This window comes from Grammomys surdaster, unplaced genomic scaffold (assembly GCF_004785775.1).
Source record: "Grammomys surdaster isolate TR1022 unplaced genomic scaffold, NIH_TR_1.0 125450, whole genome shotgun sequence".
Lineage (NCBI taxonomy): Eukaryota > Metazoa > Chordata > Mammalia > Rodentia > Muridae > Grammomys > Grammomys surdaster.
Window position 1 is genome coordinate 59,935 of NW_021620314.1, and position 12,551 is coordinate 72,485.

Consider the following 12,551-nt stretch of genomic DNA (forward strand, 5'->3'; position numbering starts at 1 on the left):
AATGCAGGGATGGTTCAATATATGGAAATCCATCAATGTAACCCATTATATAAACAAACTCAATGAAAAAACCACATGATCATATTACTAGATGCTGAGAAAGCATTTGACAAAATTCAACATCCCTTCATGATTAAAGTCTTGGAAAGATCAGGAATCCAAGGCCCTTACCTAAATATAGTAAAAGCAATATACAGCAAACCAGTAGCCAACATCAAACTAAATGGAGAGAAACTTGAAGCAATCCCACTAAGATCAGGGACTAGACAAGGCTGACCACTCTCTCCCTACCTATTCAGTATAGTACTGGAAGTCCTAGCCAGAGCAATTAGGCAACAAAAGGAGGTAAAAGAGATACAAATTGGAAAGGAAGAAGTCAAAGTTTCACTATTTACAGATGATATGATAGTATACTTAAGTGACCCTAAAACTTCCACCAGAGAACTCCTAAACTTGATAAACAACTTCAGCAAAGTGGCTGGATATAAAATCAACTCAAAAAAATTAGTAGCCTTCCGCTACCTGAAAGATAAACAGGCTGAGAAAGAAATTAGGGAAATGACACCCTTCTCAACAGTCACAAATAATATAAAATAGCTTGGTGTGAATCTAACCAAGCAAATAAAAAATCTGTATGTCAAGAACTTCAAGTCCCTGAAGAAAGAAATTGAGGAAAATCTCTGGCCGCTAACATTGGGGAGCCTTCCTTTATGACAATATTACACCCCAAACTGACAAATGGTTGGTAACTTGAACATTTACAAGGGACTAGGATGGCTGTGAGTTAGTCCAATGACGGGATTATTGTAGGTCCACTTCCCAGGGGCCCACCCAATGCAGCCGAAAAGGAGTGCGTGGTGCTGGGAGTGGGTGCAGCCTACATGGCCTAAGACAGGGCTCTCACCCTCCTTTCACCCACCTCGGGGTCCCTTGAGGTTGCCCATCATCGACAGCCTAAAGCCTTTGACCATCGATGTGACTCGTCTCACATCAATGTTTTGGGGCTGTGAACTTGTCTAAGACCCCCCATAATTAGACATCCAAATTCAAAACTCACATAGTTGGGATTGATCATAAGACGCCTTCTCTAACTAAACAGAGAAGGGGTAGATGCCAGAAGCCAGGACCCTCGCCCTTACCCTCACCCCCTACCTTTCCCCACCTGCACAATGTCCCCTGAAGCTTGGCAACTGCAAGATCCTGCTTGGCAACTGCAGATAGACTCAAAGCAGTGTACCATATCTTCTGAAGAATAGCAGGGAGACCATAACTCAAACAGTGTACCATATCTTCTGAAGAATAGAAGGTAGATCATAATTCAAGGCAGTGTACCGTGTAGACCATCACATGTTTCAAGGCAGAGGCCAAGAAGATTCTGTACTTTTCCACCACCTGGCCCCTCTTACCCCCTCCCCTTGTAAAACATGCTATAAAAAAGCATCTCATGTTCAAAAAAAATTAAAAAAAAAGCAACTAAAAAAAAAATGTATAACAAGAGTGGCGGGCAGATCTGGGAGGACTGAAAGTGAGTGTGATTAGGGTGTATTATGTGAGATTCCCCCAAAAATCAATAAAAGAATTATGTTGGGAAAACTAAAAAAAAAAACAAAAAAAATTAGAAAGATCTCCCATGGTCATGGATTGGAAGGATTAATATAGTAAAAATGGCCATCTTGCTAACAGCAATCTACAGATTTAATGCAATCGCCATCAAAATTCCCACTCAATTCTTCACAGAGATAGAAAGATCAATTATCAAATTCATTTGGAATAATAAAAACCCAGGGTAGCGAAAACTATTGTCAACAATAAAAGAACTTCTGGGGGAATCATCATCTCTGACCTCAAGCTGTACTACAGAGCAATAGTGATAGTATTGGTACAGAGACAGGCAGAAAGATCAACGGAATCGAACTGAAGACCCAGAAATGAATCCCCATACCTATGGTCACTTGATCTTTGACAAAGGAGGTAAAACCATCCAGTGAAAAAAAGACAGCATTTTCAACAAATGGTGCTGGTCCAACTGGAGGTCAGCATGTAGAAGAATACAAATTGATCCATACTTATCTCCTTGTACAAAGCTTAAGTCCAAGTAGATCAAGGACCTTCACATAAAACCAATTACACTGAAATTAATAGAGGAGAAAATGGGGAAAATCCTCAAACACATGGGCACAGGGGAAAAGTTCCTGAACAGAACACCAATGGCTTATGCTCTAAGATCAAGAATTGACAAATGGGACCTCATAAAACTGCAAAGCTTCTGTAAAGCAAAGTACACTGTCAAAAGGACAAAGGGGCAACCATCAGATTAGAAAAAGATCTTTACCAATCCTACATCTGATAGAAGGCTAATATCCAAAGTATATAAAGAACTGAAGAAATTAGACTGTAGACAATCAAATAACACTATTAAAAAATGGGTTACAGAGCTGAACAAAGAATTCTCAACTGAGCAAACTCGAATGGCCAAGAAGCATCTAAAGAAATGTTCTATATCCTTATTCATCAGGGAAATACAAATGAAAACAACCCTGAGATTCTACCTCACACCAGTCAGAATGGCTAAGATCAAAAACTTAGGTGACAGCAGATGCGGGTGAGGATGTGGAGAAAGAGGAACACTCCTCCATTGTTGGTGGGATTATAAGCTGATACAACCACTATGGAAAGCATTCTTTAAAAAAAAACTCTTTAAATATTTTTAATGATGTTAATAAATGTTCTTTTATTCTGGGTCTCATAGTTCATTTGATAATTCACATTTACAAACACTTCTTCAGGACTTGAAGGACTTGAAGATCCTGGATTGATATATTGTATTGTTGATATTGTGCCAATAAGATCTGTTCATGTGGGCTTATTTTGTTAGTTTGAGCTTGTTGTGGACATGGTAGATTTGGAAGAAATTGTGAAAATGTGGGTTGTGTCTTGATGTTGGAAATTAGTTGGGTGAAGTGAATAAAGGGGTAGTGGGGAAGTTTATAGGATGTGCTATTTCTTGAAAGCCTGAAAGAAGGTGTGTGTGTGTGTGTGTGTGTGTGTGTGTGTTTGTGTGTATGTGTGTGTGTGTGTGTGTTTTGGGGGCAGTAGAGCTGTCTGTGGAGAAAGTTTAGGTATGGCATGAGGGAGTTCTTTGGTTTGTAGGATAGGCAGTGAGGATCTACATGCAAGTATGCAAGTCAAATATATCTTTTGATCAGTTAGGAGACACAGGCAGAAAGATATGGATGGGCAGGTGAGGTGTACTTAACAGATTAGGTACTGGAAGAGGAAGAGAGCAGTCTGAGTATCTAGTAGGGTATTGGAGGTGTCCCACAAGGGTCCATTGGCTGATTTCATGTAGGATAGGCCAAGGCTTTGACATAGTGTAGTCATGGTTGGTCAAACCAGGCTGGATGATGGAACATAAGGTGTATGATACTATAAAAGTATAGAAACCAGCTGCAGCACAGTCATGAGTAGCCAGATTTGGCTTTGCACTGGATTTTGACTAGGTCTTGATATATCTGCTTGCAGAAAAAAAAAACATGAATTGTGTGGTCTGGGCTACACAACAGGCTATACCCTGGTTGCTGAGGGGAATTGTTGAATCAACAGAGAAGGAATCTGTAGATAGATGCACATAGTATATTATATGAGGAAGCCTAAAGTTTAGCAGCAATGCCTGCTGGGTTGTCATGTGTAGCTGAGTCCAAAGCATTAATTTGGGGACAGGCTTCTGTTTGCTTTTAATAGGTGTGTGTGTGTGTGCGCATTTGTATATGTGTATGCGCACATGCATGCTTAAGGTTAAATAGGGATGTTCAATTTTATTTCCAAGGAATACAGGATTTGCGTATATTTACTTTATCTAATACAACTTTGCAGATATCTTCACAATCTTATTTTATAGACAGTTGATTAATAATTGTCAGGATCTAACATTTTCTGTTATAGACTTTCAGGAAATAATATTACAGCTTTAATTATCTTCCCATAATTGTAAAAGAAATTCATAAAAGTTAAACTTGAGCATAGGACAAAAGTGCCCTCTCACTCCCTGATGAGAAACACTCATGTCTGAATTGGCAAAGGGGGCAAAGCAGAAAAAAAGCTCTCTACAGTGTGAATAGAGAACAAATGGGAAAAATTATAGGTAGATGTTGAGGGTTCTAACGCCTGTTTCAAGGCTGTAGGAGGCTTTGGTGCTAGAACTTCTGGAACCAGTAAAGGGCTCAGAAACATGAGGTCATAACTGTGGGTGTGATGCTTCATAGTTGTATTGAATCTCTAGGGGCGACACTGACATTGATCTGGCTACATTTTTTGACAGTTGATATAAGCTATAGTTATAGAGAGGAGGAAACTTTGACTGAGAAAATGCCCAAAAATATGGGCCTGTAGGCAAGCCTGTAGAACATTTTCTCACTTAGTGACTGATGGGGGAGTGCTCATCCCATTGTTGTTGGTGCTACACCTGGTATTGATTTGAGGTTCTATAAGAAAGCAGGAGGAAGCTGGGCGGTGGTGGCGCACGCCTTTAATTTCAGCACTTGGGAGGCAGAGGCAGGCGGATTTCTGAGTTCGAGGCCAGCCTGGTCTACAGAGTGAGTTCCAGGACAGCCAAGGCTACACAGAGAAACCATGTCTTGAAAAAAAAGAAAGAAAGAGAGAAGGAAAGAAAGAAAGAAAGAGAGAGAGAGAGAGAGAGAGAGAGAGAGAGAGAGAGAGAGAGAAAGAGAGAGAGAGAGAGAGAGAGAGAGAGAGAGAGAGAGAGAAAGAAAGAAAGAAAGAAAGCAAGCAAGCAAGCAGGAGGAACAAGCCAGCAAGTGGCAGCCCATCTTTAATGTCTCCTGCATCAGATCCTGCCTCCAGATTCCTTCCCTGTTTAAGTTTCTGCCCTGACTGCCTTGATGATAGACAGTGATAAGAAAGTATAAGGCAAATATCTCCTTTGCGTCTCTGGTTGCTTTTCTCCTGATGTCTTATCACAGCAATAGTAACAAAGTAGTCCACTCATGCAGGGGAGTTTTGAAATCTGTGTGAAAACCACCTGCAGAGTGAGAGCTACTGCTACCATGCACGTGAGAGCTGAGATGACATCAACCATGACAGAGACCTCAGACTGTTCCCTCAAGTTTCCAGTCTCACTCTGGTTCTTCCAGGAGCAAATTATAGTAGACCGGAATTGCCATCAAGGAATGGGATTGAGGGTTCCCTATCTCTATGTAACACAGTAGAATGCTCTTCCCTGCAGCCCATGGGACTTTCTCCAAAAGAGACCACCTGGTAGTATAGAAGTTTAAATCACATGTTGTTTACAGGCATGGGTAAAACAGAATATCAAAACAAAGCAAGTGACAGTGACTACTCAAAGCCATGGGTGCTAGACAGAATGCTACTCTGTCAACTTTGATTAAAAGAAGAAATGTAGAAGAAAATGTAAAAAGTCCCAAATTAAACTAAAATGAATATAAATTATACCCAAATCATTGGAGCACATCAATGGATACAATTTACCAATAAAAAGGCACACACTAATGGAATGAATGTGTAAACAGAGTCTATCATTCTGCTGTATACAAGAAATCCATCTCAGCAACAAAGATAGACATTACCTCACAGTAAAAGCCTGGAAGTAAGTTTTCCAAGCAATGAACCCAAGAAACAAGCTGGAGTAGCCATTCTAACATCTACTGAAATAGACTTTGAAGCAAAGTTAATCAAATGAGACGAGGAAGGACATTGTATACTTATCAAAGGAAAAATTGAACAAGTGGACACCTCAATTCTGAATATCTATGTCCCAAGTAGAGGACACTCACATTTTTAAAAGAAATACTACTAAAGATTAAATTAACTGAAACTCTCAATTTAATAGTCAGAAACTTCAGCACTCTACTTTTACTAAAGTACAGCATATTGAGAAAGAAACTGAACAGAGGAGTAATGAATCTAAGAAAGGTTATGATTCCAGTGAACCTAACAGATATCAATAGAACACTTCACTCAGTTCTTGGTTGAGGAACCAGCAATAAAATAGATCAAATAGTCAAGGAACAAGCAAGACAATAAACAAAAAGAGTCAAAGAACAAGCAAGGCAATAAACAAAATTCTGTGAACACTCCCAAGATCACTGTTTCTAAGAGATATCAGGATGGCCAAAATATCTGAGCCAATTTCCCTGTCCTAGTCCAAATTCATTTTCATGTCTGAAGCCTACTTCCTTGTTCTACCCTAAAATTCAGATTTCTTCCTGAAATTACTTCTTTGTTCTAGCCTGAGATTTAGATTCCTGCCTGAAATTACTTCCTTGTTCTATCCTAATGTCAGCTTCCTGCCTGAATCCCACTTCCTTCTCCTTGGCCAATTTCATATTCCTGCCAAGCAGCCCATTTCCTTGTCCTTGGCCCATGTCAGATTCTTGCAAAGCAGCCCCAAAAGCTAGAACGGACCTTAATACTTGGATGTAATAAAAATGGTATAAAAGTAGAAAGGGGCAGGGAGTATGGGATAGGGAATTTCTAGTGAGGGGAAATGGGAAAAGGAGGTGGCATCTGATTTGTAAATACATAAAATATCCAATAAAAAAGAAAGAAAAAAGAAAGAACACTTCATACAAGAGAATATACCTTATCCTTAGCACCCCATGAAATCTTTTCCGTAATTGACCTATAGTCAGTCATAAAGCAAGTTTCAACAGATAGCAGAAAATTTAAATAACTCTTTGCATCCTATCAGATTAGTATGGATTAAAGCTGGACTTCAACAACAAGAGAAACAGTAGAAAGCTCACATATTCACGGAAACTGAACAACTCTCTACTTAACAATCACTGGGGCAGGGAAGAAATAAAGAAATGATGAGAGCACAATATAGTCAAACATATGGGACACAATGAAAGCGGTGCTAAAAGGAAAAATTATAGCACTAAGTACATTCATACTAATGAATCAAAAAGTATACCTGAAAGCTCTAGAAAGAAAAAAAGCAAGGATAACAATAGGACAGTAGATATAGTAAAACTCAGGGCTGAAATCTAACAATCAGAAACAAAGAGAACATTACAAAAAAATTAACAAAACAAAGAGCTGTTTCTTAGAGAAAATCAAAAAGACAAAGCTTTAGTGAAACTAACTGAAAGGCAGAAAGATCATACCCAAATTAACAAAATCAGAAATTAATAAGCAGAGAAAACAAAGTATACAGAAGAAGTTCAAGAATTATTAGGTCTTATTTCAAAAGCCTGTATTTCACAAAATTCGAAAATCTAAATGAAATTTACAATCTTCTAGATAGATACCAATTACCAAAGTTAAATCAAGATCGGGACTATCTAAATAGTCCTACAACCCCTAAAGAAATAGAAGTAGTCACTAAAAGTCTCACAAAAAATAAAGCCCAGGGCAAGATGGTTTTAGTGCCAAATTCTATCAGACATTTATAAGAAGAGCTAATACCAATACTCCTCAAACTATTCCACAAAATAGAAATGGAAGGAACCTTGTCATACACATTTTATGAGGCCACAGTCATCCTGATACCTAAATCACACAAATACTCAAAAAAAAAGAGTACTTCAGACCAATTTCTCTTATGAACATTGATTGAAAATACTCAATAAAATACTTTACCCTAATCTAATAACACATCAAAGACAGCATCCACCATGATGAAGTAGGCTTCATTCTAGGGATGTAGGGGTAGTTCAATATATGTAAATGTACCAATGTAGTCCACTATGTAAACAAATAAAATTTAAAAATCCACATGATCATGTTTTTAGAAGCTGAAAAGGCCTTTGGTAAAATCTAACACAATTTAATGCTTAAAGTCTTAGAGAGATTAGAGATACAAGGCACCTACCAAATCACAATAAAGGCAATATACAGCAATCCAGTAGATAACTTGAAATTAAATGAAGAGAAAATTAAAGCAATTCCATGGAAAACAGGTAGATGACAAGGTTGTCACTCTCTCCCTGTCCAATATAGTACTTGAAGCTCTAGCAAGAACAATACAACATAAGGTGACGAAGGGGATACAAATTGGATATGAAGAAGTCAAAGTATCGCAATTTGCAGATGATATGATATGAGAGTATATATAAATGATCCCTAAAATTCTACTAGAGACATTTAACAGGTGATAAACCACATCAGCAAAGTGGCTGGATACAAAATTCAGGCAACACAATCAGTAGCCTTCTTTTTACAAATGACAAACAACCTAAAAGATTAGGGAGAAAATACTTGCAAAAGAGCTGCCAATAATATAAAATATTTAGAAGTAAGTCTAACTAAGCAATGGAAAGACTTGTATGGCAAGAACTTCAAGTCTCTGTAGAAAGAAATTGAAGAAGATGTGAGAAGATGCAAAGGCCTCCCATGCGCATGGATCAGTTTCACAAATAGTGTGAAAATAGCTGTCTTACCAAAACGATCTACAGATTTAATGCAACTCTCACTGAAATTCCAATACAATAATTTACAGATCCTGAAAAATCAATTTGCATCTTTATACACAACCAACCAACCAACCAACCAACCCAGGATGACTAAAACAATACTGAACAATGAAAGAACTTGTGCAGGTATCACTATCACTGATTTCAACCTTTACTGTAGATAAGTAGTAATAAAAACTGCATGATTTTGCTACAGAAACAGATACATTGATCAACAGAATCTAATTAAGGACACTGAAGTCAACCCACTCACCTATTGACACTTGAGTTTTGACAAGGAATCTATTATCACCCACTGGAAAAGGGAGAGCATCTTCAACAAATGCTGCTGGTCTATTTGGCTATCTGTGTAGAAGAATGCAAATAGATCCATATCTATCATACAGGACAAAAGTAAAATCCAAGTGGATCAAAGACCTCAACATAAAACTGGATACACTAAATTTAATAGAACAGTTAATGGAGAATAGCCTTGAATTCATCAGTACAGGAGACAATGTCCTAAACAAAACACTCAGGCATTACAGGTCCCCCAAAACAACCAGAGCAAGTGCTGTACCTGAAGTTGCTGAGGGAACTCTCTGCCTGTGCACCCTATACCAGTAAATGGACATCTGTTTCTGGCCTCGGTGGGAATGGCTGTGGGTAGTACCACAGTGACTTGATGTGTGTGGGTGCTTGACACTCAGAGCAAGGTTTCCTCTTCTCAAAACAGAAGGGAAAGGGGTATTTGGAGGATTATTTGCATGAGGGGGCAATGACAGATGAGCAGGGCTGATAGTCGGTTGTAAAGGGAATAAGTAAATAAATGTAACTAAAAAAAGATCAAACAATAAATAAATGGGACTTTATGAAACTGAAAAGCTTCTGTAAGTCAAAGGACACTATCAATATGACCAAATGAGCGTCTACAGATTTGGATCAGATCTTCATTCAACCTTCTGGCAACAGAGGGTTAAACTCCAAAATATAGGAAGAACTGAAGAAGTTAAGACACAAGCAATCCAAATAAACCAATTAAAAAATGGATTACAGACCTAAACAGAAAACTCTCCTCAGAGGAATCTTGAATGGCTGAGAAGCATTTAAAGAGCTAAGACTACAGCAATCAAATAGAAACCTCATACTGTTCTCTCAGGTTTCCAAACTCACTCTGGTTCTTCTAGAACCAAATTTTAGTAGACAGGAATTGCCATGAGGAAATGGAATTGGAGGCTCTCTCTCTTTTCAGGACAAAGCAGAGTGAAAAGAGGAAGGGCTTTCAAATTCAGAGACATCAAATACAAAGAAACACATACAGAGGTCCATAGGGTAGATACAGGTTTAAGGAAGATAGACACCATTTCTATTATCAACGTGTAAAAAACTGAATAAAGGAAATTACGAATATGTAGGACTTCCTTTTATTTGTTAGTGAATGCTTTTGATACTGAGACAAGGTAGAGGATCCATAACTTCTGCCCTGGGATTTCACACACATACACACACACACACACACACACACACACACACACAAACACACACAAACACTCAAAGAAACAGAGAGGAGAGAGAGAGAAGAGAGAGAGAGAGAGAGAGAGAGAGAGAGAGAGAGAGAGAAGTGGAAGGTGACATGTGACATATGTTAACCTGTCTACACATTAATACCAGAAGGAAGTTTTATAGGATATTATTATTCTTTGTAGTTTTTTGTTTGATTGTTTAACATGTGAAATCTTTTTCAGATTTTGCAAGTTTAAAGACCAGAGATTCTGTTTTTTCTGATTAGATTTTATCTTCAGATTCTGAGTTAGGCACAGCCTATCTTGCGGATCGTTTCTTTAACTTACGAAGGCCATACAAAGCAATTAAGCCAAGCATATACATAATTATAAAAGCTACGAAGTACATACTCCAATTGGAAGGAGGAGGTAAAGGCACAGGAGGTGGTCCACTGTCTATACTCCCTCCATGGCCACGTAGTCGACAGTCTGGGGGTTCCCATGTGACGTCACAATGACAGTGCTGTTTATTGTTGCAGACTCCTTGCATATGACATAAGCCTGGTGAACAATTACTTAGCAGAATAGATTTGCTGACACACTTTCTGTCAATACATAAATAGTCTGGAGCACAAGCTGTGCCATCGTTCACTGCTCCAATGTCATCTATGGCTATCCCAAAATGATAGTCCATAGTCCAGCAGATGACATTATTGAAGTGAGTGTAATGCACTGTTTCATGGCTTCTCCTTTGGGGAAGTTCAGTTACATTTTCACACTGAATTCGTCCACAGAGTATATCAGCGAGTTTGCACCTTCTGTATTTAGTGCTATCATTACCACAGTTACCAAAACGGTCACCCCTTTTGTTCATTTCATAGTAGCAAATTTCATTTGCACTTCTACTTCCGTTGCCAAAAATCTTCCGACACTGTTCATCATGTTGATGACACTCCATCTTATAGCAATAGCCTTCATCACTGCAAGGGCTTCCGTCTTCTTTATACACATCTCCTGGACACTCAGCTGAAGTTCCATTGCACCACTCTGGAAGATCACACTCATTTTTTGCTTTTCTACATATGGTACCTGTTTGAAGGAACTGGCAATCTTGGCAACAAAGCCCAGAAGCACAGTGAGCACCAGGTTTGAGAACACAGTCCTCACTACAGCATGGATCTTTTGAACAGGATTCAGAGCTCCCACAATCACACTGCTCTCCTTCCTCAACCAAGTTATTCCCACACTCGGTCAGCGTAATGTTTGATGTTCTTAGTGCTTCTGGAATATCGTATAAACAACTTCTTTGGTTAACAACTGAATACATTTCTTCATAACTACAGTTGCTGAATTTGGGGGAATTTGATTTATAGGGGGCCATTATGCAGCTTTGTCTTCCACAAGTACATCCACTTACATCATGCATCATACCCAAGTTATGACCCATCTCATGTGCTATAATAAATGCCATGTCTGATATTGAATCAGACATGAAACTGTTAACTGCACAATTAACAGTCATACAAACTGCAGCTACATTAGCTAACCCTAAGTATATACCATAATTACGTCTGACAAAAAGGTGTATGATATCATGTCTAACACGATTACCAATCGCGTTTATCTTCCAATTGCAGAATGCATTTAGGACCGCTGTCATATCCTGTTCTACATTGATAAGATTTCTTTGGCTCCACACTTCAAGTTTGGTTAAAACCACATCAGTCTCTATTTGCAGATAATAAGCATTTATTCCATTGACTATTTCCAACATATCTTGAATACAGGCTGTGGTATTGTTATTTCTATGAACATATCGTTTATGGTCTATTACTACAAAATAGTCAATAAACCTGTGGTGGGTCCACCAATTCTCATATGGGAGTTGCAAAAGTGTGGAATCATTGCTTTCTTGAAGCTTTATTTGTTGTGCTATTTCCTCTTCAGTTAAGCCACATCTCATGGGAATTGATTCTGACTCCTCACTGTCCATTTTGAAAGCCAGATGTTCAAATGTTGAAGTTGAGCTCTTGGGCATGATTTCATAAATTGTGCCATTTATGTCTAGTATGCCTTGCAAACTCCCAAAACAGGTGTGAACAATGACCAAGGATTCTGGGTCTTCATCCACATAGCCATGGTAGTAGCAGTCATTCTGCACAAAAGGCTGTTCTTCAAGTGGATCACCTTGGTCACTATAAGTGAGTAATACGAAGTTTCTGGATATCAAGTTTTTCTTGGGTTTCATAGTGATTATGTGTCTCTGTCCCCCAATGTTCAGGCTATAGGACAGCCAACCTGGGGAAATATTATTTCTGCCAGCTACAGTGACCCTCAAGGGTATCACTACTTCTGGAAGGCTACTGTACTTAGCATGTCCAGTTGACGACCATGCAGAGAGGAAGAACATCTTCCACAGGCAGAATATAAGGTACATGTTCCTTTCATGGACCAGGGCCTTATCCACAGTCACTATATCCTAATAGAGACAAAGGAAGAGCTTGACAAATCCTTGCTCTCCCAGTCCTCACTTTGTCTGGTTGCCAGCAGCACTGACCTACAATTGTGTGTCTTCTGACAGAGTTGAGTCATAAGAGCAGCAGGACTACAAGAAACA

General features: G+C 38.8%; 1 protein-coding gene across 1 annotated transcript; it reads right to left on the reverse strand.

Annotated features, from left to right (window-relative positions):
* Positions 1–10,112: 10,112 nt before the first annotated feature.
* Positions 10,113–12,551, reverse strand: LOC114637934 (disintegrin and metalloproteinase domain-containing protein 26A-like). Its single transcript, XM_028786256.1, has one exon. It carries the CDS (start codon positions 12,369–12,371, stop codon positions 10,254–10,256), a length of 2,118 nt encoding a protein of 705 aa, XP_028642089.1. The 5' UTR covers positions 12,372–12,551; the 3' UTR covers positions 10,113–10,253.